Genomic DNA, 27,352 nt, shown 5'->3' with positions numbered 1-27,352 from the left:
CCCCCCCCCCCCCCCTGGCAAAATCATTTTACCCCCCCCTAGAATTTTTGACCTTGCACACGTCTGGTGATGAATGTAAAATGACAACAAATTGTTCATGGCACATTTAAAGTTTTAATTCACACATGAACTGCATATATGCGAAGCAATAACATCCATTATTTTTTGTGCATTACACACGACCATTTCCAGCATAAGCGCGAAACTGTGCCGTAAATCGAACATGAGTCGATTCGCTGGAATTGAGACAATTTCCGCGTTTAGTCCACAGAAAATTATTCAAATGCAATCAAGCACAACGATGAGTTGCATTGATTAAATTGCAATAAGTCCCGTCATTTACAGTTAGATTCTATAATGCAAACACTGGCATTGATATGAAATAACAAATGTGCAGCTGCGTCATTCTCAGTATGGGCTCTTTGATGTGAATGAAGAAAGAGCGAGAATTTTATGCGAAAATAATAACTTTGTTACGTGAAGCAAATGGAAATGGCTGCATTGGAAGGAGAAAAACAGAAACGACGGATTCAGTAAACAACGTAATAAAATGGTGAAAAGGAAATGAAATTTATTGAAAAGTGTGGGAAAAAAGTGTGGAAATTAGAGCTGAAATGAAAACATAAGTTGAGCATTAGCACGACAATTTAATGAATTATGGAAGTGCACATCCTAATTGCTCTTTTTCATATTCTATGAAATTCTTTTTCTCTCTTCCTCTCTATTCTTCTCTCATGCTATGTTTAGAACTGAGCCGAATGGCGTTGTAATTTTCCTCAAACACCACTTTGCTACACGTTTATATAGCGTTATGAGGCACGTTCCTCAGGCATGCCACAAAATGGATGGGACGGGAGGACAATGGGAATTTTGTATTTCACTAATTAAAATTAATTGATTTATTTATTTCACTGTGAAATCATGCAGCAGCAGCAAACAAATTTCGATACGACGTGTGCGTATGTGTTTACAACGTGATTTATTCTTGAAAATTGAAGCACTCGCTAGAGTTGCGATTCAGAATCGATCGGAGTGCCGCGCGATCATTCGCGCGACACTCCATAGTGAATGTAATAACACATTCGCACAAGCATTCGTAGCCAGCCATTCGCGACATTGAACTTGTGTTCACTCAAACGTCAGTAGCGATTGAGCGATAAAAACGCCATAAGCAATGAGTTCACGTGTGTTTCAGATATTAGAAAAGAAATTGGGCGAAAAACTACCGGCAAATTTAGAAAAAATCATAAAAAGTACTGGATTTGAATGCGAAACTGCTCTGTTATCCATTGATTCTAAAAGCATTGGCGATATAGAAGAATTTATAAACGAACATAAATTTTATTTGAAATATACGGCATACGAATATTGTCTGGCAAATAATTCATTAATTTTGTCGATACCAAAAGTCTTGAATCGCTCCACCATAAATAAAAAACAAAACAAAATCAGTGTAAAACAGTATTTTCAAACGAAGTATTTTTGAGTTTTTCTAAATTTTCGTTCACAAATTCTTCAATATCGTTGATAATTTCACGGTCAATTTACATTAGCGATGACTCTGTGTCAAACGCACTTATTTCCAAAATTATTTTGTCAAAATAATTTTGATATCAACTGGACTTGTATTATTGGAAAATGTTACTAATTCAGAAAAAAGTTTTTTGAGGCCCTAAAAATAAAATGTATGATATAATTTTTATATTAAATTAGCCTCGATAATGTTCTGTTTACCATTTTAACGACTTGAATTTGCACTGTTTTGACAAGTGTTTTGAAATGTCGTTCAGTTCTAGTTGCATTCGTGCATTCGCAATGCTACTCATTTGAATAGCACACTCATTTGCAGTGCCATTCGTAACCATTCGCGAACATTCGCGAATGCTTGTATTTAAATACATTGAATGGTTCCATTCGCATTCGCACGCATTCGTAGCATTTGCAAATGTTTGCATCTAAATGCACGTACTACCTTTCGCCCATTCGCATAGCTGGCACCATTCGCACTTCGTGAATTGCCCCTAGGAATCGATGCTACATCACTTGCCAAATGTAATTATGCCAAAATTACAGTACTATACACATATTGTATTTTGTTTACATTTATCTTGGGATTGACATTTAAAAATTCAAATTGACGCCTCTAAGCCACATGAACATGGCATTTTTCCCGACAAGAAATTTGCGGTAAAATAGGTGTACGCCGACATTCCGTCGCATATCCGCGGATACTCGCAATGCGAATAGGAATCCACAATAAAAGTTGCCGCAAAATGTTATCGCTGAATACCCTGCGACTATTCGCGCTGCGAACAACAGTACAGTTCCAACCTGAAGTTGGCTGCGCATGACATTTCAGAGTATTCGCAGGGTACTCGCCAACTATCCGCAATACGATTATTCGCAAATTTCTTGTCGGGTTTGTCACGCAATTTGTGCCCGTTGCATATATCCAATATGGTTACATTTTGTAATGAGGAGAAAAAAAAATTGTTTATCGATCCGATAAAGCTAATGCGCAGAGATCACCAGTTTACAATGTCACACCCAGGGATATTTTAAAACTCTAATAACAACAATGGCATGCATTTGTGTCTCGACATCGGGATGAACAGTTGTGAAAGCACACGGTCAAAGTCGACCAATTATTTTGACGAAGAATCGATCATTTTTTGATTCCTTTTTTTTGTCCATTTTTTTCTTTTTTTTTCAAATTATTTAATCGGAGTTGAAACAGAACCGAACCGAGAAAAAAAAATCGCAGAATTACTGCGACCACCAACATGACGGCGCACAAGTTCAATATTGATTGGTTTAAAGCCACAAATATTTACATAGTCATTTTCATACATGGTAAATACAACGAATTCGTAGTTTTTGCTGTCGTCAACATCGACAGTCTCGCTCTATTGCGCGACTACATATCGTGTACATTTCAGTCTATACAGCTAATATGCAACTAGTTCAATAAACGTTGACTGTTGACATATTTTTCTGCTTTTAAGCTAATGGCATTCGATGCAGCGCATGAAATATTTCGAGTGTGCTCTCGGGTCACTTACTACAATTTAATTCGCATTGCATTGCATTTGCTGGAGGGTATTTGAAATGAAAAGTTAATTTCGTGCATTGTTTCATTTAAATTTACGGCTCGTTATTTAGCGATCATGTACATGCTGTAGAAGAATGCTTGAATCTTTTGTAATTTACATTTTTCTTCCACATGAATAAATTGCGTTTGTGATTAATTCTCTGGCGAACTATTATGGGACCGTATAATGCGAGTCATTCTTAAATAAGTTGAGAATTCCTACATGAACCATTACAACGTTTGTCCGTGAACGAAGCGTTTAAGAGCGACAAAGATTGACAAGCAACTTTTGACCTTTTGCTTTACTTGACGAAGAGAATATGTGCAGAATGAATGATATGTAGTGTGGTATGCAGTGAGTGTGTCGTCCACACACAATATGTCCGTAACAAAGATGTCAGAAATGATTTTCTTCAATCAATGGCGCACAGCATAGGCATGACAAGACATTCCAGCAACAATTAGATGCAATTAAATTCATAGTTCCACCAATTTCACTGTGATATTTTCGCATGGGGAGTAATGCATTGGCTAATACAGTGTTCTGCTGGTGGTTTCCCATACTGGATTTACCGACGAATGAGGGCGTTTCAATGGGAGCATCGATCAAATTTAATTGGACATGAACGAATAGGAACGAACCATTGTGTTCAAGCAAACAATAAAACTAGACGAATTTCGGAAGAAATAGACTCGAATTTTATGCGTTATCAGAAGAGTCACAGTTGGCGATGTGTTTTCGATAATAATTTCTTTTTTGCTTTTCGCTTTTTCGCTTGAATCATCGGATATTTTCGAAACAAAAAACAACGCGTAAAGTGTGCGCCGTACACAAATATGGTGATAATTTAAGTACATGCTTTTGACCACCTAAACCCCATAATAACTGAAAATAATGGCTGCTTTTCTGGTTGCCGTAACAAATTGTTTTTGTTTTGCGACGAAACCAATTTAGTTTGACTTTTTTCTCTTCCGAGTCTGCCACACTTTTTCCATCGATCGTACAAAATTCAATTTTGCGTCAATGTTATTTCAAGTTTATTGCCATTCAATTGAGCTCATTAGAATAGTGATTGGTTGGTGAGCGCGCGTGTGTTTGTGCACACTGCGCACGCTGTGTGCATTTCCATATTCCGTATACATTTGCAGCGCTCGTAAATTTCATCGTTTCGAATCCATTTTCAACACTCAGTTCATTACAGTCGAGTTTTGGTTTTTGCTCCATATTATTCAGTACGCGGTTTATTTTCGGTCTAGCGATAAAGTGCGATAAACGAACCCAATATTTCTTTTGTTCGGTTTTTCCGTCATGAAATTAACCACTCGGAATGGTTACGTTAAATGAGCGACCTTCGTCATCGAAATTACGGCGCCAACTTACGTACATGCCTTCTAATCACCATTCTTTATCGATTTTTTTTTCAAATTTCTCCATAGCAATTTGATTCCAATTTTACCATAATTTTGTTACATAAATTGGGCGAAGAAAATGCGCTTTGCACAACCATTGACGTCAAACGATATGGAAAAGCATTTAAGAATCATTAAACGGCTTCAATTCACAAAACCGCTCGTAATAATTATCATTAATATCCATTTCTCTTCATGCACATTGCGCTATAGCCTTGCGCCAATTTTAATGATACATAGTACATATGTCCAACGAGGCAAAAAAAAAAAAAACGATTTGGAGTCAGCAAACTCGGTGTGTTATCAATTATGGACCAATTTATATTGGAACTTGGTTACTTTCTTCTCTCGCACTTTACATGCTACTTTTTGTGTTAATTGAATTAATGAGAATCCATAGAAATCCATGCATACTAGTGATCCCCGCGTGCCGCGCGTCACATCATCCTTTGTAACACACAATGAATGCGTTTCTATGGCAAAAATGATTTTATTTATGAAAGCAACGAATCTGATACGGTACACGGAAATAGCAACCCGTATTTCGACTATTTGGCTCCTTCGTTGCAAGATCCAAAACAAATAAATCAAAATAACAATGTCTATCAAGCTCGATCGAATTTGGTAAACGGATCTGATTTCCTATATTCAGTAGTTCGGGGAAGAAAATTCATTGTTTATTCACTGGAACACATGGTCAGACCAATTCGGAAAATGATTTGCTATCGGCGTACAACATCTGTCCCGAATCTCAGCATCGGAATTCAGAAGAGCATTGTAAAATTCCATCAGGCACAAGACAGCAATTTGTTTGCTATTTTCCCGAAAATAAAAGTGTGTTGTGAGTGGAATGCTGTGTTTGGGGCGGCTACGTGCATGTTGATCTAGGAGGGAAATCGTGAATATTTTTTTTGCGTGACAACAATCTCTTCTCTTGGCACGGCTCAAATTTATTTTCTCTCTGGAGATAGATTGCAAGAGCCAGTGTTTTGAAGTTGTCGCACTAACATATTGTTTATTATGTGAAGATGTGTGTCGGGCATGTATTAATCCAACGCTCAATTCGAATGGAGAATCTGTTCTTCTTCTTCTGCTGGGATGACAACTGCCATATACGATAAAAACGTGCATACCGTTGCGATATTTAACATATGCATGACAATTCCAGCCTCAGTCTCATTTGCTCTGAATTTAGTTTAAGTCGTCGCAATATTCAACGCCATCAATGTTGTCACCGATGCTGTTAACACGCTTACCCAACAAACACACATACCAAAATACTCAAAACAGCACATACACATTCAGTTGCTGTCACATTGCTCACACAATAAACTATCCAATAATCTCAAGTGAATGCTTTCGTCTGTTGTTGCTTTGTGTTTGTTTGCTGTTATTATTATCTTAAATCAAAACATAAATTTACTAACGCTATCATTATTATATACAACACGCTGCCGTCACATGTAACCGAGTAGTCGTACAGAGAGAAAGAGAGAGAGGGAGAGAGAGAGTGTGAGGAACAAATACATGGAATAAAAAATGACTCCCCGTTCATTCCATTGAATTCAAACGAAGGTGCAGTCCATTCAGCTGCAACTGAATGCAACGATGCAATTGCGCACACACCAAGACCCATTTCAAATAATAAGTGTTTTATGTCAAAGAGTTATATGCGACTCGGCACATATATATATATATATATCTTGTATATTGCTGTCGTTTTGTTTGTTGATCGTGTGAGCGCGCGCGAGAGAAAGAAAGAGAAAGGAAGAAAAGAACTCATTCAAATGTAAATAAAATGTGTTTTTTTATGTGATTGTATGACATTTCAATTTGCAGAACAGAGTTAGGAGCTCCACGGCAAAGTGAGCAAAGAAACAAAACAGAGACTACAGCCAGAACAGAATGACCATGAACGTGGCGCATTTAAATCAACTCACACGTACATTTGAAGCAAATAAAAAGCGTGTCAATGTTAAACGATAAACGAACAATATTTGACGTACTTTGTAAATAGAATATAGCTACGAAGATAACAACAGAAGAGTCGAAAAGTGTCCGATATTCATGAGAGGGTGACGAAAGCAAAATGAAATTGGTTCAACGAAAAATTGAGTGAAACAGTCGCCGTTGGTTTTAATTAATATTTATGGAGATTCGATGTTTCCCCAATCATTAATTATGTACACGCTGCGTAAATCGCAAGTACAGCACAAGCAGACGTGTAGAGAAAACCAGTGTGCGCTGTATGCTGAGAGAAATACGAAAGTCAAGAGATGTTATGTAGAGACTGATAGCGAATAGCGGTCGTCGTCGTCATCATCGTCGCCTCTTTCTTACTATTCGGTTACTTTTGCTCGCAATTTCTTGTTTCATTTTATGGTTTCGCATACAATTTCTTCACTTTATGATGTTCTTGTGTTACTTGCGACACATTGTTGATGAAAATTTATAACCGAAGATGAATGAGTCAAATCCAGTGCAAAGCTTTTTATCACCATAAATTCCGATTATACACCCAAATTCCAAAGCACAAAATGTTGATATGGAAAACTGGTTATTTCGTATTTGTTGTTGTTGTTGTTGCTGCTGCTGCTGTCATTCGATCATAAAATGCAAGAAAGTATGGTTACAACTTTAAAGCTGCGTATGACGAAACCAGAAAAATTTCATTGAATTAGTACCTATAATGGATTGTGATTTTTTTTGTGTGTCTGACGCTTGCCCATTTTATGTGCGTTTGCAACAATTGATAGCTTTTTCCCCCTGTGTGTATGCATTGAATACTTTTGTGATGATTAAAAGTGACAAGAGCACAAATAAATGTAATAATTTTCTAGAATTCAATGAGGTAATCAATTTTGTTTGTGTTTATGCCTTGCTTTATCGTACTTGCTACGGCTGCTAGTGATTCACAATGCAGAGATGTGAAATTTCAAAAGTCAATTCAGTTGATAGCACAGAGCAAAAATACCCTTTTATAATCAAATTCAATGTTGATATTAGAAAATATCACACATTTCAAGTGTGTGCGCGTTTGTGTACTGGTTGCCTTGAAGCATGAAATTGTTTCGAACAGAATGTTGACTCCGACATTTCTTGAGAATATGTTTTATTTTTGGCATGCAGACGACTTGCAGACAACGGAGCAACAAAGTCGTTGCTTGTGATAGAGGAATCGTTATTCGCTTCTTTTCTTTTTAATAAACGCACCGAGCATGATACGAACACATAAAGTGCACTTCATCGACATGTCGATGTGTAGAAATAGACCGCAAGCATTTAGCTACTGAGTGACAAAGTGGAGAAGAGATGATGATGGTGATGCGTGCTAGAGCTTCAAGTTTTTTTTTACCGTTGTCGATTTGCTGTTACCCATTGCCAGCATTCTCGCAGCGTGTACAGTGTACATGCCCAATGACCTATTGTTCTTGCTGTGTGAGGCGGAATCCGACAGTACTCCACATCTATATTGAAGCGATGGAAAAAGAATTGAGTGCCATCGACTGCTTCTAGTTTTTTAATCAAGTCGCCCACTCGATTTGTGTGTGTGACTTTTGTACACCATATTTTCACCCGCATTTCGATGCAATGAACGATCGATACCACATTTCCAAGCCATTTTTTTCACTTTTATCCCTTTGTTTATCATTTATTAAACTTTGAGAGAAATTCGAAGCGTATTGGGCAAAGTTGTATGAGTATTGAACACGAACACATGAACCAAGACTGATAAGCACTAAGCTCCATTAAATGTATGAAGCCAATGTGCTATATGATTCGATTAGATAATGAAAGAAAGCAGTTTTGGTATCGATTGCTCCAAACCATGCGTCTGGTTACTTTTTTCTGTTTTTGTGGAGCCAATCAAATTCAAGAAGCCGCAACAACCTCGTCGTTGTCTCAGACGACGAGCAACAGTTTTTGCAAATGAAATGCAAATATACGATTACATATGCGGGCCAAAAAAAGTCGAGCCACACGTCAGAAGCCCTCGATAGAGTCAAGAAAATTTTCCACTTTTGTTTGCCTTCACATTTTGACTGGATCAAACTTAAGACGTTTTGCTACTTAATTATTTGGACTATTGTACCAGCTATTATTTTATTACGTACTTAATCATCATAAACCGATCGAATTTGGATTTACTCAATATCGATTAGGGCAAAAGAAAACACCGAACGAATACAGTTTATCAGATTTCAGTTTATCTTTTGGTAAAATGTGAAAAAAAACAGATTGAATAAATCTTTCTCCGAAGAAAGATGTTTGATTCAAATTTCCGTTGGTTGGTTGGTCTACCGTCAAATGGAAACGTATTAAAAGACTTTCAACAGCATGTAACCTCTCGTTGAGTCAACACAATTGAACATGGAATGGCAAGAAGTATGTGAATGAAGATGTTGCCATAGACCAAGAAAAAAATGATGTTGGTCGGAAAGGCCGCCGCAAGCCTTTGAAAAAATCATAATCAAACGGAAATATTTATGAAGGAATGTGTACTCAGCGGTAACCAAAACAAGACAATCGGCCAAGGTGAAGGTTTTCCACGATGCGGTTGAGTGGATGGTACCGTGAAAACGGTTTTTTATTTTTTTTTTAATTACGAGAAAAATCAATAGAGAAAACTGTGAGACTCACCACGTTGCTGACCGCGGTTGCGTTTGAATTGCCAATTTGTGCTCTCCATGGATCTCCTGAATTTGCTAACGGCATGTTACAATGTTCGCATATAACAAACTATTTGACATACACTAGTTAATTTTCGTTAGAAAATCAACGCTCATGCACTTATTATGAACACAAACACACACGAACCGAAATAATTAGACAATGCAAAACGTTGGAGTGCGACCACGAAATTGCTTGAGCAATGACACGCAATTTTGCAAACTAGAACTTATCAATTTACTGGAAAGAAAATTAACAATGTTGATACAATGCTGAACCAAACACGGCGTGAATGTGGAGTATTTAAGGTGAAATGGGAGTGTTACTTTCGCTATTATTCTTATCAAAGTTCGTTTGTTTTACCAATTTCTCATTTTCGTGGGGCCACACGTTTATTGCAGCAAAACCATTATTCACAACGGGCAACGTATTTTTCTGACATAATACCCCGACGATGGGTCGACTGCTTTTTTCCACTTTCTTTAAATTTCAACTCACGCACGTTGCTTGTTATTAGACGTTATGTTCTTTTCTTCATTTATTTTAAGTCAAGGATTTTCACATCGGTGAAATTGAATTACATTCATTAATGTAAGAAAAAAATTCTTTTTGTTCCTTTTTTTTATGTGCAAGCAAAAATCGCCGCTTAAATTAAATGTCACGATTTTAAGAGTTCACTTAAAATAACCGATCGCATAAATTATTTAACCGAACGGCGCAGCGTAATTGGTCGTTCGTTTCGGATTTCGTTGTTGATCTTCTACCCAACAACAACAACAAAAATGAAAATAACAACAAAAAATATCTTAAAAAACTACGTCGTTGACGGTTGTGTGTCGGTCTAAGTCCAATTATATCGAATCGTTCATTTAATTTGGCCTGTTCACTGTTGTGTTTTGCATAAACACGCAAGATGTGAATCGTGCATTCAATTCATTCACATCCTCGACCGTTTCTGTTCAGAAATATTCACGTTGGCGGCAACAAACAACCAAAACATAAATAGACAAATCGTGTATATACAATTACGCGTGTGTGTTGAAAACTTTCACTTGCGACGCTGAAAAAAAACTTAGAGACAATCAAATGCAACTTTTTCAGCACCAATAGAGATAACCGATTTGAACAGAAACAGCCGCAGCAACAAACAACACACTGATATATTTTTTTCTATTCGAGATCCGCGCGAACAACAACCGCCGCCGCTTGTAGAAAATGTATGCAGACTGAATATATTTTGACGGCGAGTGTGACTCGAATCGCCGCTCTCAACGTTGTGTAAGAGGATATAAAAAATTCACCGTATGTTTATGATTTTTCGGAATTTTCCGATTTATCAATTGATTCACTTAATTTGGAACACAGGAAATGGATTTTTTCGGAATAAAAAAGTACCCAGTTCCCTTCACAACGTATTAATTTGTTGATTGAATTCTTGATTTCATCTGACTCGAAGCAATTTAATTATGTATTTTTTTCAACTGATATCAACTCTGACGACTGACTCTCTACACTCGATGCGCCACAAATACTCACTAAATCACAATTAATATTTATAAAAACGATAAGAATTGATAGGGAAAAACGAATCGTTTGTAGTTTTGTGTCCAAAAAACACGATTTTTATATCAAAGAGCGTCCCATCTGTATCGTTACGAGAATGACTCTTTTTGTCAGAAAATAAAAGCGGATTGGAATTCTGTGTGTGTTGATTCTCTATTTTTTTTTCGCTCGTTCGACGGAACGTTTTTTCTTATTATTAGCTTCCAATTATGACAGCAGTCGCATAAGAACTAAGTCCATTGGATGATTTCATGGATGGAAATACACATAGATTTTTGTTGGCTGCGGCCACAAAACGAAAGTGAGACAGAGATAGAGAGTAATCCTCATATAAATTGGAAGCAAGTGTTGAGTGCGCAAATGTGATAGTCGTTGTAGATATGAATAAAATCTGTGGAATGTGCTGGGGTTTCGTTGTGTGCGTGATGTTTATATGGTGTTCAATTGAAAACAACAAACTCACACAGATGCAGTCGCATCGCAACAAATGTCATCCAATGACGTATGGGAACTAGAAATCTCTTCATCGAAATGCTTTGAATGGGATTTTTTTCGTTTGCTGCTGGTGCTTTATTTGTGCGTTGTACAATATCCAAGCGTAAGATGGCATTGCTATGCATGATGACGATGATTCAAACATTCAAAATCAGCTGTTCGTTTTGCTTTTAGCAACGCAAACGATGGGAACCGTATATTAGCTTTGTTCGTGACTGCCTATGCTAATATATTAGTTCAGTTGAGATCAATGTGTGTGATGGGAATGGGAAGTGTATGCGTGTAATGCAAACTGGAAAGAAGAAAAAAAAACGAGGCACCGTAATAATTGCGTTCGTTACCATCGCAGCTAACAGGCAGATGTGCTCATCCACATAACGAAACACATTCTATGCCAATATGAAACATAACGAGTGCATCATTTTTATTTTTCATTATCAAGTGAATAATTTCACCTTTATTGTTGATTTGTGTTCACTTTCCATTTTCAAGTTCGATATTCATGGCATGCGGTTTGGAAAATGATGTTTGCCCGAGACGAATAACAAACAAGTGCACATTGTTATCCAAATCACCATAAAACAACATCAACATCGAACGAAAATTCATTTACAGCTCAATCTCATCGAAACCGTTTATTATAAAGTTTTGATATATGCTTTCTATGTTCATCAACAGCCATGCATTTTGAATAGAAACAAAAAATTTCTCAGAATGTCGAACAAAAACAAATAAATGCGTTTAGAAAAAATTGTAACAAACGGTATTTCGCATTCAAAACTATGCTTCCAAATGAAGAAGAATGTGTATACACACGAGAAAAAAAACCAACAGAAAAACGAATTGAATCTATTTAGCCCTATTGCCATGGCAAAACATACGCTTCAGTAATGTGCTTCAATTAAATCGAACAACAACAGAATGAAAGACGAAAAAACCGACGAAACAACGTTGAAATACAAACAAATCGAAATGAACAGTGTCGAACGAAGGCTTGATGGGAAGTAAATGTTTTGCGTGTGCAATACACAACACACCGAATTCGAGCAGTGAACGCTAGACGCGGTTTGTCGAAGATAATCACATGCTCACTACCACACACACACACACACGGGCGCGTTCACACAAACCAAACCGACAATACCAATGCATTCGCGCGGTCGTTTCAAGTCCGCACACATCCGACAGGGAATTGCTATGAGCGCATCGTTGAACTATCGTCGTCGTTGTCGTATGTATGATACTGCGATTAAACCGAACGGATGAACGAACGAACGAGAGGAAAAAACAACAACAGCAACACACAAAGTGAAAAAAGGGAACGAAAAACTGTGTGTGGCTGGTTGGCTGGTTGTGGTGTATGCATGTTCTTGGTACGTTTGTTTGGAACAGTAGCCTCAGTGCAGCTGAAAACACTGTTTCGTTCGCATCTATTGTGTAACGGGATCGACAACGCACACGTTTTTTGTTTTTATTAGAGAAAAAAAAAATATATATACACATAAGTACGTACACTGATGTTGCAATCATTAAAATAATAAAACGACGAAAAGTGTTGGTTTTGATTCTGATTTTGGAAAGTGTTCCAGAATATTTTTACGGAAGAAAATTTGTGGATTTTTTTCTAGGTTATATTTGGTGGTTATTTTGTGTGTGGAAAAAAAACGTTAGTAAATTGAATTGGTTTTGTTTTGGACGAATTTTTGAATATTCCGAAAATGATACGCATTTTTGGCATATCAAAAATTTAGATCAAAATTTTGTGGTGTTGTTGTGTCTGGTGATGGTGATGTAAAGCGTTGGCATTTTACTGCTCTTCATCATGGGGAAATTTGTTGTGTGTGTGTGTTTTTTTTCTCCTTCTGTGCAACGCAATCGCTTGCGAAGGAACGGTTCATGCATGCCAAAAGAGTACAGTTAGATTTGCTAATCAAATTTTGGATATAATATCCGGCGATATTTATAGAATCATAGAATTATATCGATATGTACAGCTGCGTCTGGAAAAAAACTAATAGACAGACAAAGACGGCTTTTCAGTGGCATATTGCTCGCATATACCATAAAAAAAACAAACGGCACACAAGATGTGTTCTTTCATTACACTTTATTGTTATTTAATTCTTTCATTTGTTTTGTTCAGTTCAGCTCCTCTTCTTCTTCTTTCTAACGCCCATTCGGAATTTAAAGCATTTATTAAATGAAAAGAAAAACAATGACATAGAAAAGCCTCAATCCAAAATCCAAATGGAATCGCATTCAATGAATTTCGCCGCACGAATAGAAGGCGATTCATGCATGAAAATGTGTGTATATTGTGCTAAAGTAACGAGCTGAACACGATTCTTTTTGCTCGATCTCTCTCAAAATATATTATATATATAGGTTTGTCTTGGTTTGTTTTTGCCATGACGTAATCTACATGCGATTTTTAGCGATGTGTAAATTATTTAAATTATTTATTAATGATGGGAACATAAAGACAACGACGATGTTAATGCTTGCAATTGTGGCATTAGAGAAATTCTATTTAGTGCTTAATAATAACACATAATGGATTCGATGACCTAACCAAACGACAGACAGCAACAATATCAGCCCAAGTTACGTTAAACTCGGATACAGTTCAAAGTGAGAACAAAGAGAGGGTTGTCAAAACGTGCAACTCTATGGCACATGGACACGCTACCATCATGCTGCATCTTTTCCAAAACTTGTAATCGGTGCCATACACTGTAATATGTACAGCACCTCGAAGAGCGAGAAAAAAAAGAAGAGAACGCATTCGCTTGGGAAAAATGTGTGCGAAGGCCTTTTCGCCACTAAATCCTGATTCTTGTTTAGCAGCTTGCTACCCTAATAAAAACCATCGAAACACACGCTTTTGCTGTGTATACTTTTATCGCTTCGGCTGGTGTTCGTTGGAAATCGCGCGCGCTTTGCCAAACTCTCCTGTTTTCATCCACACACTGTGCAGTACTCTGTACGTACAAGCAGTACGGCCGTGTGTCATTCATTCCTCTCGCTCCATCGAAACGCGCACTCCACAGAGTCGATTCTTCGTGCCGTTCCATGTGTTTTTCCCTCATGCATGAGTGTGTGTTTGGAATTGGCTACCGCGCGCAACATAGTGACACCGCCTTATTCATACAATACAGTGAGAAATTATATCGTCATCGCCAACATCAACGTTGCTACTGTTGGTGCTGCTGCTGCTGTGTTGCTGCTGATGTTATTCTGTTCTTCTACGAAAAAACAGAGAAAAAAATCAGTCTTTTGTCGTATCAATTTTTTTTATGAAATATTCCAATGTGATTTCAAGTGTGACGACTAAGAGAGGCAGACACATTGCGAGAGCGAAAAACAGAATTGAAGTCATTTGCAATTTGGATGGAGCAAATAAATTGAATGTGTCATTGGAACGTATCAATTTCGAATCAATCATATTGAATTTGTTTTGTGGTTAGTGATTAGTGTACTATTTTCTTCATCATCATCATCACTATCGTCGGCGTCAGTTCTCATTTAAATCAATCGTTGATTTGCAATTTAATTTGCTCGTCCGAAAATAAACGCAGTACGAATTTTTGTCGTTTACTTGAGGGCGACAAACAAGTGGCAAAGAATATAGCTTTTTTTTTTTATCAAAGGCATCAAGTGATTTTTTATAGGCCATTTCACAAGAAAGTGTAAGATAAGATATTTGTGCAAGAATTCGACGAGGAAGAGGAAAAAGATAAAAAAAAATGTGTGTGAATCAACTGCGTCGATAGTTTGATTTGACAAAAAATAGTTCAATCGCCATGCGAATTAAATAATGAATGCATGTGTGTGGCGAAATGAAAGGAAATCGATTGCATTTCTTTTTCTAGGCGACCAAAGACAATAAACGATTAATTACGCATTTACACGCTTGTATGAGATAACGACTCATCGAATGAAAGCATCAAAAGAAAGCAAAAATCAGTATACAAAGGCGCGCACTACAGCGACAACGACGGCGGACACGCGCGACGACGACGACAAACCAAGCATCATTAACACATTTTCAGTTTGCATTCTGATCTCTTTTTTTTCGTGTGGCACAACCACTTGCTATTTAAATCTGTGTGCTAATTGCAATGAATGTTTCACACAGTTTCATAGAAAACGCAATTGGAATTGACTATCTTTTCACTCTTTCTTTTCGTTCATTCTTCGTTGCTATGTCTCGTTGTTGGTTGGGGCCGCAATAAATTCTGGTCTCATTTTTACGGTCTCATCAGATTTTTTCTCTGTTTTCTTTCTTTTCGTTTTCTGTGTCAGCCATTCGTCCATTGTTGCAGAAACATTCCATCCGCATTTTCTATGTGACGCTGTGAATGAGACCAAAGGCCTGCAAAATAGACGTATTGTTATCAAAACTTACACACACATATATCTAATATGTAAAAAATCATTGGTTCGATGTTAAAATCGTACATATTTCTCATATCTACTTGGTTGTGTCAACAATAAGGGAAATGATATATATGTATTTTTTGTGTGATTATCATTACTGATAAAATAATATGAGTTTTCCGTCTGAACTCAAAAAATGAAAGTCTTTTATATAAAAAAAAAACAGAAAGGAAATGGCTTTCGGGGCAGTGTTCGATTGTACTTTCGTTTGCATATCATAGCCATGTTATAATAGATTCGGTGAGCGTTAAAACGTTATAAACTGCGTTTCATTTGGGATCCCTCGCTCACTTACTCACACGCATATGACGAATTGTCCAGCTGCAACCGCATTCATTTCAACAATCATTGTTCATGTTGTTGTTACCGACGAGGCTGTTGAGAATGAAAATAACATCAGAGATTCGAGTCGAAATGAGAAGCGAATGGTTGAGAGAAGAGAAAAAAAGCAATCCGTTATTTGATTCGGTCACGGGAAAGTTAATTGAACGACCTAACAAGCATAAAACATCAATTTCGCGTACGCGACTCATTCGCACTGATACCATTCCAAATGAAACAGTAGCCATGACAATATATCGTCACTATATTTAACACAGCACTGAACAAATATTCCAAAACATGAGCACTGCACATATAGCTCTCGTGGGTGTTTTGTCGGGTTCTCGGTTGATGTAAATATATTCAAATGGAATGAATACACGATCTGTTGAAAATGAGTTGAAATGTACGTGTGTGTCACTGAAGCATAACATTACGCTAAATAATCGAATTGAAGTAGGCAACAATTTACTCGTTGATTTATAATATCAAGCGGTCTATGTGTTTGTATGTCTGTTTCTAATTCATTTGAATATAACAACGAGTGATGAAGCATCCGAAATCGTTCGAGAGAAAAAAAATTGATGGAACACATCCGACGGAAAATCAATCGAGGTTTTACTAAGATTTCATTTGATGAGAGAAAAGAAAACGAAAAGAAGAAAAAAGCAAACAAACAATGAGAACAGCCCAACCATTATTATCCACGCATAAATGGTTTATCGACCAATTGTTACGATGCTACAATTCGCCTCGAATCAGAGCAAAGAATATATTCTTCACATCACGTACATATGCTGTTGTTGCATTTACACGCGCATACATTTGACATACGACTGAAAGGCCCACTAGCAACCATGTTCCATAATTTGTTTCATTTTACTTACATCGAGGCTTCATTTTTTTTTTAAGTACACTCATTGAGCTCGAGCCGATTTAATTCCTTGTACAACATAAAATTCGATAGCCTACTGCGCTTTGATGCTACTGATGAGCTGAAACCAGTGCCCCAGTTAAACCAAAGACTTCGCGCGCGCAATATTATTATAGCATTTTTCTCGCAAGATATTTTTGGTTTGTTTGTCTTTGAGTCTCTGCCTCTCTCGCTCTCCCCATCATTTGAACGCGTGTCTGCGATTCCATTTAAGTTAACAAGCAACATGCTTGTACATGAAAGAACAACACACAAAAAATCGGCTCCATATCTTTTCTCTCAATAGGCATGCTGTAATTGCCGGCCACTTGCTGAACAGTACATGGAATCTCATGTATGTGAGAGAATTCATTTTTATCTCGCGGTCACTTTGTTCTCTAATCGAAAAAAATACATATATATATATAGACAATTTCTCTAGTCAAAATCGCTACTGCGATCAAATTAAGTGTGAAATGTTGTTTATAGCGCATAGAAGCGATGTGACATCTGCGTAATTAAGGACAAACCATGGAGTTGAACAAAATTAAACGAGCTACCGTGTGTATTTGTAAGTCGCTGTGGCTGTGTGCTGTGTAACCATTGACGCAGTCATAAATTTGGTATTTAGTTTCAAAATAACTTTGGTCGATTAGGCCTGGACTGTTCATCATGTTTTTCGTTAATTTATTGGCAACATATTGCACAATGAAATATCCTTTTTTATCCTATTTTGGTGGAGGTTATTTAATCAGTATAGAGTATATGCTCTCACCACACCACTATTTAAATTAGGTGGTAAGCTAGTTAATATTAGAACAGTTTGATTGTGCTGCGATTTGAACAATAAAAAACGGCAGCGAATTTACATTAAATATAAATTGTAGCATTCGATTGTAAAGCTGTGATCTTAACATTGCCCCTATTATTCATTTCAATTGACTCTATCATTTTTATTGATCAAAATGCCGCTTGCTTGGAGCCATGTGTTATCATTAGTTCTGAAAAGAAAACATATAAAAGAAACGCCAATAATAATATAATGAATAAACAAAATCGACTGTATTTCTAGCGACACTCATCCACCCAAAATTGTTTATTTGCACAATCGGGAATTCGGGAAACGCGATGAAATTGCACGCGAAAGTCTTAGCATAGTCGAAGTTGACAGAGCATTTTCCATAATGGATTTGATGTTTTTGTGCTAAGCAGTGGTTAGTAAGCACTGCACCAAAAAGAGTATTACATTACGTAACACATGTTTATTCTTTTGATCTTTGACTTGAGCAATAGAAAAGAAAAAACTAGTTTGAGAATTGTAATGTATACTTTTTGGATGTTCCACATATGTGTCGAAGTGGTATCTATTTTCTCCATATTCCGGAAGATACAAATTCAGTGAGTGCAAATGAAAAAACGGAAACCATCGTAATGGGGACATGGGAAAATAAAACTGAAATCAATACTATTTACCTACTGGGAATGAACGAGCCAGTGCAGAGGCAAAAACACATGTAGTGAATAAACAATGGAGCATTAAAGTGAGCGCCAAAAGACTCTCGTGTGTCATTGTTTCGTCTGTGAGCTTAGGAGTATTATCAGAATGAGCATGTTGGCCGAGTTCATATTTTATGCCACATAGCCTTTTAAAATTGCATTTTTCCATTTTGACTTGGTCGAAATTCAACTTTGTTACACAGAGCTTTCTCCCGACGTAACAAGAGCAAGAAGAAGTGAGAGAAAGATAGGGAGAGAGAGAGAAAGAGAATGAAGAGTACATCGTTTCAATGAAAGTTCTAAAGTACCGTGATTCCATTTGTGCGATTAATGCAGTGAATATGTATGCAAAAGTTGAATGCAAAAGGGAAACGCAAGAAGTAGAGAAAAACACACACACATACACTAAAATTTAGGTTAAAATGCGATGATAAAAACGAAGGCAAGCAAAAATGCAGCAAGTACTAACAAACAGAAGCACATCCATCCAATAAGAGCCACTAGGGTGAAAACAGAAGTAAAGAAACAAATAGAAAATGGAGCAATTGTACAACTCTTGAATATTCAAATAAATATGCCTTTGACTGGGTTGTTATTACGGCTGCTGCTGCTTTTGCGGTTATTGTTGTTGTTTTGCCTGTCGATTTTTCGAACTGATTTTCACCACACACATCGCATCGCACTTGCTTAAAATTTAACGAGATGGCTTTTTGATGATGGGAGAGGGGGGAAAAAACTTTTCCATTTGAAATCAAATCGGTGTCGGTCATTATAATAATTATATTCATGCCGATAACCATAGAGCGTGAACTTTGCATAATCAAGTCGATGACCATTTTATATAAAAAAAAAATTAATGAGCGATTTCTACAGTTTTTAAATTTCTTTTTCATTTCCAGAACTGCCATTATACCATATAAAAAACCAAAAACCATCACTGCCGCTGAAGATGTAGGAAATCATATGCCTGAATTTTGTATGCATTTACACGAATCAACCGCAGTGAACTACTTTATTACATCTGCAACACACGAAATCGAATCATCTTGACGCGATAAGTCAACTATAATGCAAACCGATTACGAACTACCGAAACGACATAATTCGATAGTAAATCACGTAATCGACAAAACTTCATTTGCCAACGAATAAAAATTTTCGTTGAAATACACGACAAAAAGCAAACAAGCGTTCAGCGCACGCAAAGCGTTTTCGATAGAGAGAGAGAGAGAGAGAGAGAGAGAGAGACAGAGAGAAAACAAAAACCGCTGACAATCGGGGCAAATTTTTGTTGTTGTTATTTTCTTTGCGAGTTCAAATAAATCAATTCGAATGCATTTCCAGCAACATGAAGAAAATCGTGCCAAATATGTGACGTCCGATCCAAAAATAGGTCAAACTATTGTTTGGCCCTTTATGATACAGGTTGGTGTTTTCGATTTTCATTTCCTTTTCTTTTCGTTCCATTGGCACGAGCATCTAGATCATTGTCTCACTCTAATCTGTTGTTTTTCTTTCATATTCTCTGATTTGATTTCTCACTGCACAAATAGAATGCAATGGACAATCCGTCATGCACATCGACTCCGCCCGAAACCATCTTATCACTGCTCTGGACAACGGTGGCCGTTTTCGGTATTGTTTACGCAATACTCGGCTATCGCTGTTTACGGGCGACTGGATTCTTGAGCGGTCTCGCCGCGGGCACCGGATGCATCCTATGGCTGCAGAGTCAACAGATTGAATTGATTGGCAATCAAGCGGATTCAGGTATGAATTAATTGGAAATTGGTGCAAATCTCTTATCTCTGTTTTGAGTAAGTCATTGTTCATTTGGTTTGTGAATTCTCATTGGCTCTGCAAAATGTAGCGTTAGCCATGATTGCTGGCCTCTTTGGAGCTATACTAGGGTCAACACATCCAATTGCCGCTGTACTAGTTTGTGCATTCGCCGGTGCGATCACAAGCGGATCGATTATCGTATTTTGCATCGCAACGCTACCGAATCATGTGTTTGGCGTAAGTTTTAAGCTGATTTTCTTTTCTTCATACGTACTCACATGTATAAAACAAACATAACAAACAAACAAATAATACTCAAAGCATGCAATCTCTCAAAAACATCAAACTAATTAGCTTATTGGCAAATTTTCTTCAACTCACAGTTACGGGAGGTTGAGGTAGCCGTTGGCGGAGGAGCAATAATTTTCGCAACAACAACTCTACTGTGCGATAAATTTGTTACGATTGTTGCGTCGAGCATTGTTGGTTCGACGATGATCATGTCTGCCATTGACTTTTTCATGCATGGTTCGGACACGATTCAATGGGTATGTTTCCAGTGAATTTGAATAGGAAACTTTTTTTTCGTTTTTAATGGATCGTATCAATTACGCGTTTCTTTCTTCATTTTTTATTCTCTCTCTCTTTCTCTGTGTCTTAATTAAACCATTTACTTGATGAATTTTTGAACTAATATTTTCACAGATTTTGAGCATGAAAGCAAATCCGGATCCTCCTCCGTGCTGGGGTGGCTTATTAATATGTATCTACCCTGGTGTGATTATATTCAGCATATTGGTTCAATGCTTCATAACGGCGTGGCGCATTGATCACAAACATCGGCCCAGATCGCGGAGACGACCCGTGCATCACCGTGCCTCAAGTCGACCGAGAGAGACACGCGAAGAGGCCCGACAACGCAAATATCGGTACTTGTATCAAGTACGAACAGCCAGGGGCGATATTATATCACAGGTTTGAATGAAAATCAAATTCATTTACACGTTAATTAACCAGAAACCATTTTTAACGATAATTTTCTATTCGCAGAATTATGTATCGGCATTGCAAAAACGCGTACAGCCCGGATATCAGCCGCCATCTGGACACTCAACCAAAACTAATTCACACGAACGAAACACACTCAACAGCGATCGCACACATTTTACCAACATACCAGCCGATTCCGACATTGATAATAAAATGGATTTTGGTGACCGTGGGTGATTTTGGTGATACAATTACTATTAGGCGTTATGTTTATTCACCGTTTCTTTTTAAATTATGTAAACACTAAACACACACACACACACACACCCACATCTCTATTTTTATTCGATTGATTGAAAAACAGCAGCAACCACAACATTTATCATTATTATCCTTATTATTTTTGTCATTTTGAATTCATGCATTCCATTTTTTCGTTTATATATTAGGTCGATTTTTTGTGTTTCGTTTAGTTTCGATATGAGCACGGTGATCAATGTCATTTCAGTCAATCAGTTAGAACGATCGTTAATTGAATTTTCGTGGGATAAAGCGCGCGGTTTTGGTCAAATCAACTGAGCGATTATTAGAGAATCGTGTCAAATTTGACATTCGAAATTCTAAAACAGATGAAAATGAACAGGAATGAAACCAATTTCCTAGCGAATGTGAATAATTTGTTAAATCCGAATCAAATTCCGACGAAAACGTCTTTTTGGCTAAAAATAATTTTTTTTATTACAAAATTCTGTATTCAAAATTTTAATGTAAACATTTTAAGCATTTTTACCCAAAAAAAACAATTCGATGTCATTTTATACCTTATTTTTGGATATAATTGGATAAATTTAGAAAAAATAGCATTGTAACATGGGAATAGGGTTTAAACGAAGAGAAGAAAACACCGCAGTTGCCGTGAATTTCGTAATTGATCAAACACAAGTTTTTTTTTTTACATAGAACATATATATATGGACATTGCATAGAATGATTCGTTTACGCTCATATGAACGAAATCAAAAGAAAAACGAAAATGACGAAATGCAGATTATATGTGTATCACAACTAATGTCAAAATAATGCATAAACCATGCAATGAAAATGAAGTGTAAAGAGCAGTTAATACCAAAAAAAAAACAACAACAACAACACGAGAATAAAGTTGTAGCTATTAAGAGGTAGCAAACGATGACTAATTAAAATAACAGAAAAAAAAATTGATGAGAAATGAGCGTTTGTATGTACATATTTTTGCACAAAATATCACAATGATGAGCATAGTTTGTACGAAAGAACTTGACATAGCGAGTTTAAAAAGAAGAAACAGAAGGTGTTGACGATGATAATGAAAAAAAAGCATTGTTCGGTGATTTTTAGGATTAATTTTCTTTGAATATAATCGTAATCTTAGTGAGCAGATGAGAAAGAAATGCATCTGAATATAGTTCTTGTTTGAGATTTATGTTTTTACATTGTTTTCCATTTCGAGTTAAATAAATGTTCACAAGTCCAGAGTAATGATACGAAAAATTTTACCAGCGAAAATGAAATATGCTCAAGCCAAAGGCTACAAATTGAGTTCAAATTACACTGGTTGTGTTGGTCCAAATGATTAAGAAAAGGATAAAAGAGATGGGAAAAAAGAGTCGAATTTTACATTTTCAAAGAATTCCATTTGCATATAGTATAATATCTCGTTGTCATCGAATCCATTTTATGACATTCAACAAAAAAAAAATGATAATCGCTTCCGAACAAATTCGAAAATGCAATTATACCAATTTAAAAATTTATTCAACTTAAATGTAACACTCATTTACTTGAGATTTAACCAAATGTAATTTATAATGTTCTCTGCATGAATGTTTTCTCCCTTCACAAACACAGAAAAAAAACAATAAAACATATATGCATATTAACGATAAAAACCAGCGTAGACAGCATATAGATTGTAGTCGCTTGCCCGTTCGATTTTGATTACAACATACAAGTTATTACACACTACTCAACCAGCCAACAGAAACAACGTCTCTCTTAATGTGTATTTTTGATATTTATTGCAAATGATCGTAGCAGCAGCGTCGTCGTGGCTATCGTCGACGTCGAAACGCAGGACACGAAGTGAACATTCATATCAGTGTTGTTTCTTGTTTCTCAATTGCAAAAGGGTTTCCAAAGACTACCAAAACAAAACAAAAAACAAAGACAAAATATACAACCGCAACTTATAAACAAAATCCAAAAGAAATGAAAAATCATTAACATTTTACACTATAATCAGGAGCTCAATCAAATTTCGCATTGGAATAAAGATTTTATGTGATAGGTCAAACGGCATGCCCGTTGTTGGATAGAAGAAAAAATAACAAAACACTTTTAAAGGGTTTCATATTATGTTTTTCTTTCGGCCGAACAAAAACGTTCTGAATGCGCGCGGCGAGAGTAACAAAAGTGCTCGCCAAAATCAAATGCTTTTACAGAAACCAAAAAAAACAAAAATGCAATCCAAACAAATTTCGCTATGTAAATGAATGGAGAAAATGGAAATCAAAGTGAAACGAAGAAGAAGAAGAAAAAAATTACTAGTGTTGAAAACCAACTCCGGCCAGGTCAAACCGGGCCATATTGGTGGACAAACAAAAAATAAATATATTTTTAATATGAGACAGAATGGGAAGAAAACAAACAATAAATTCAATAAATATTCAAACAATAACAAAATATGACATGAATAAACAAAAATCCATCATTAAAACCAACAAAATACCGTTGTCGTTTCAATTTTTTTGTGTGGCGTTTACAAAACTACAATTTTATATAGCTTTGACAAAATGCCGTTATGTGTTTGAGAGTCCAGTGTGATAGTGCGAAAAAGAAGGTATTTCGGCTTGGCCGCTGCATGCAAACAGTGTTTGTTTCTCACACACTGAAAAAAAACCGCCACATTCTTATTTACATTGGAACTCAATGTCTTATATACGAAATGTGAAACGCTTGATCCAGTTTAGTGGCCAATATAGCGGTGCGACAAAGACGAATAGAGAGAGCATGGTGTTGAAACGCGTGCGCATAAAATGCACGTATTTATTATACGTCCAGATGGTGCACATTCAAGATACAAAATTTATTATCAAAACGTTGTTCCACATTGTCAAGCACATTGGGCAAAAAAAGAGACGAAAGCGAGAGAGAGAGTAAGGAGTTCAGAGGGTGACTCGTAGATACGCACAACACACCGAACATTCGTTCCATTGAACTGTTGTGTGCACAGGAGGTAAACAGACACGTACATGATTCGTTTGTGCGTGTGTATTTGTGTTGGTGCGATATTGGTTTTTCTTTCGTGCACGATGGATAGATACACATTGACGAACGGCACAGCCTTATCGCACATCGAGGTTGCATCGGATTCTTGTCACGTTCAAATGAAATATTATACAGTTCTCGTTCTAACTTCAACGCTGACAGCCACATAGAATATTGTATCAGTCGGCCACTACCGTAAATGAAGTGTGAAATAAAGTCAGAAAAAAGAAACATTTTCCTGCCGTTCATTTGGTGTAGAACATTTTTGGGCTGAAAATTCGAAAACTTTCTTCATTAGAAACGGTGAATTTATTGAAATAAGTGTATTTTGGCGTAATTTTGCTGATTTTCTTCGCCACAATTGCCGCGTGTGTCTTGCCATTGCGGTAACATTGTGTGGTGTTCGTGTGACCGAGACCCAAAACAAATTTCGACGAATCGAAAGCAATTTCGAGGAAAAACAATTCTGCTGCAGCCATTCGACATTAACTGCGCTTCATTCAACTCGTTGGATATCTCTTTCTGTTCGGGCACGAATAAAAAAAAGAAGACAGAATTCACACCGCCATAATGTCATACCGTGTAAGTTGTTCTGAGTTTATCGATTTTTTCGATGGTTCAAGTGAACCGTGCGATTTGGTTTTAGTCTCGCGTTGTCTCGCATTACAATATTTGTCATTATTTCATGTACTTTTTGAGTTTCACACTCGAGTATGTTTTTGTTCCCTTTCATATTTAGTTACTGTTCCATTTGAGACGAATTATTTTTTGTGCAAATCCAAGCAGTTTTTACGCTATGAGTTCTCCCTTTTTATGGCATGTTGTTCTTTTTCTTTTCGTTAGGAAATCGATTGCAAGCGTGACCAATTCCGCAAATACATCGAAAGCAAAGGGGTCGTCGACAGCATAACTAAGGTGCTAATAAAGTTGCTGGAAACACCCGAAAAACCAGAGCATCCAATGGATTTTATTCGTCAAAATTTGGGTGCATCACAGGCCGAAGAACGACGTATCGAAAGTCTTGAACAAGAGGTCATCGGTTACAAGAAAGAAGTTGAAGATTTGAAGTCGCAACTTGAAGCGGTCAAAGCGAAACTAGGTGAATATGAAAAGAACACGGACGATGCTGTTGGCGAAACAAAGAACGAAGAAAAACCAACGAACGAATCGGTACAGGCAAGTGAAGCCAAGGCTTCTGAAATCAATCAAACGAACGGCGGAGAAGCTGTAGTCGATGCAAGTAAAGATAAGACCAGCACCGAATCGGAAACTGCCGCAACGCCCAGTTCGACCACAACCACTGTTGACAGTGGCAAAACCACAAACGATAGCGAAAATGCTGATGTTGCCAAGTCAAACACGACCACTGCTAAAATTGACGACGATAAACCACCTGCATCGACTGCCAACGAGGCTGACAAGACCAAAACATCCGAAAATGCCGCAACTGCCGCCGTCGTCGTCACTGATGATGCCGCTGCCGTTACTGCTGTCGCTGCTGCACCGGCTGCCGAAAATGAAAAGTAAACACATTAACCGTATTCCGAGAACAACAACACCATAAACCAAATATGTGGCTATCTTATCAATACGAATAAGAGATAGAAAATTGATCATTTCGAAGTGTGTTCTCATGATGACACAGAAGATTTTTTTTGGAAAGTTGATTGTTGAAAGAAGAATATTTTTGAAAGAGAGCAAATTTGCCCTGTTAAAGAGACGGAAACAATGTGAATTTACTGGCATTTTATATATGCACTTACAAAACTTATATACGAACACACATACACAAAACCTTTTGGCGAACTGAATTTAGCCACACTTTTTTGTTATATTTACTTTGTTTCATCTTGTTTTTTTTTTTTTTTTGAAGAGTTCAATTGTAAGTTAATTGACGATTGTAATCAAGAAAATTATTCAATATTGACAATTCGATCCAAAGATATTTGACACATATTTTGAAATTATTAAAACCCTTTTTTTCCTCACGATTCACTTTGAAGTCATAGAAAATGTTCTAAAAATGATTAAGAAAAAAAACAAAAATTTAATTCATTGTTAGGATACAAAAAAAGTACACTACAATTATTTTGTAAACAATTTGAACAAGCGAAAGAAAGTTCAGGAAGAAGAAAAAAAAATTCTGAACCACGCAAAATATATATAAAAAAAAGAATGGATTTTTTGATGTTTAAATCATTTAAAATCGAAAGCATAACCAAGCAAATAAATAACGTCCTAATGAACACGTCCTGAACAATAAATCACTTATCTATTTGTTAGCAAAAAACACAAAAAAACCCATAAGTATAATATAGTTGACGATCATCTTGTACGCCCAATGTTAAGCCAAAATAATGCAATTTGTCACATGAAAAAAAAAGTTTGTACAAATCCAGAATTTTACATGTTTCTCAGGTGTCATTTGGTTTTAGTTGAAAAGAGAAACAAAAATTGTAAAGTATTTATGGTCGCTTTGCTGTTTGCTGGTGCAATCTATATTCTATTCCTATAGCATTTTGTTTGAAACATATCATATTATTATGCACTTATGAGCACACGTTTTCTCTGTGACTATAGTTTTTATTGAAGTGGCTTGAGCAAACTAAACAGATCGAAAGATGAGACAAACACTTGACTTGATCACTCTCAAGAGTAGAACTGATTTGAAATTTGAACAAACATTGTATCGACGATGGATTTTCGCAGCAATTTGGAGTGACGATTGGTTTACAAACTAATCGTTCAGCTGAGCCGGTGTAGAATTTCGTTAAATGCTCGAAAAGAAAGCGTCTGTAATTCCATGTGGTGTTTCGTGTTCAAACATCAAATCAGTTCTAAGCTAATGTGTCAGCACTTGAAGACGATTGGAA

At 36.7% G+C, this 27,352-nt stretch overlaps 3 protein-coding genes across 8 annotated transcripts in view; 2 read left to right on the top strand and 1 right to left on the bottom strand.

Moving 5' to 3' along the window:
* Nucleotides 1–11,000, bottom strand: part of LOC129565904 (ribosomal protein S6 kinase alpha-3) — a 26,263-nt gene extending 15,263 nt beyond the window's left edge. The window contains exons 1-2 of one of the 3 annotated variants that reach the window (XM_055441228.1): nt 9,536–11,000; nt 9,143–9,412 (exon numbers count right to left, since the gene is read on the bottom strand). In XM_055441228.1, the coding sequence (XP_055297203.1) occupies nt 9,143–9,217 (75 nt within the window). In that variant the 5' untranslated portion in view covers nt 9,218–9,412; nt 9,536–11,000. The remainder of the gene's footprint in view (nt 1–9,142; nt 9,413–9,535) is intronic. The other 2 variants (XM_055441237.1, XM_055441248.1) reach the window with 2 other exon arrangements.
* Nucleotides 11,001–12,563: 1,563 nt separating this feature from the next.
* On the top strand, nt 12,564–23,101 carry LOC129565863 (transmembrane protein 198). Of its 4 annotated transcripts, XM_055441176.1 has the most exons (8): nt 12,611–12,735; nt 12,859–12,896; nt 19,301–19,826; nt 19,955–20,171; nt 20,272–20,420; nt 20,567–20,731; nt 20,889–21,158; nt 21,234–22,110. In XM_055441176.1, exons 3-8 carry the CDS (start codon nt 19,734–19,736, stop codon nt 21,408–21,410), a joined length of 1,071 nt encoding a protein of 356 aa, XP_055297151.1. In that variant the 5' UTR covers nt 12,611–12,735; nt 12,859–12,896; nt 19,301–19,733; the 3' UTR covers nt 21,411–22,110. The 4 variants fall into 4 exon arrangements, with proteins under 4 accessions (XP_055297167.1, XP_055297151.1, XP_055297158.1 ...); XM_055441192.1 differs by lacking the exon at nt 12,859–12,896 and having other exon boundaries at nt 12,564–12,735; nt 21,234–23,101; XM_055441183.1 differs by lacking the exon at nt 12,859–12,896 and having other exon boundaries at nt 12,632–12,858.
* A 141-nt stretch (nt 23,102–23,242) lies between these two features.
* On the top strand, nt 23,243–26,743 carry LOC129565887 (c-Myc-binding protein homolog). Its single transcript, XM_055441206.1, has 2 exons — nt 23,243–25,061; nt 25,323–26,743. Exons 1-2 carry the CDS (start codon nt 25,050–25,052, stop codon nt 26,004–26,006), a joined length of 696 nt encoding a protein of 231 aa, XP_055297181.1. The 5' UTR covers nt 23,243–25,049; the 3' UTR covers nt 26,007–26,743.
* The last annotated feature ends 609 nt before the right edge of the window (nt 26,744–27,352 follow it).

Source organism: Sitodiplosis mosellana, unplaced genomic scaffold (genome assembly GCF_009176505.1).
Source record: "Sitodiplosis mosellana isolate CC-2019 unplaced genomic scaffold, AAFC_SMos_1.0 Smas_scaffold_1, whole genome shotgun sequence".
Lineage (NCBI taxonomy): Eukaryota > Metazoa > Arthropoda > Insecta > Diptera > Cecidomyiidae > Sitodiplosis > Sitodiplosis mosellana.
Note: the sequence above shows the minus strand (reverse complement) of the source record. Positions and strands in the feature narration are given on the sequence as shown.

What these genes read in the sequence shown, in the direction of transcription:
- LOC129565863 (XM_055441192.1), top strand. Translation starts at nt 19,734, where the DNA reads ATGCATTTCCAGCAACATGAAGAAAATCGTGCCAAATATGTGACGTCC. An exon ending in GTTCGGACACGATTCAATGG is followed by an intron (nt 20,732 to 20,888) that starts GTATGTTTCCAG and finishes ATATTTTCACAG; the next exon opens with ATTTTGAGCATGAAAGCAAA. An exon ending in GGGGCGATATTATATCACAG is followed by an intron (nt 21,159 to 21,233) that starts GTTTGAATGAAA and finishes TTCTATTCGCAG; the next exon opens with AATTATGTATCGGCATTGCA.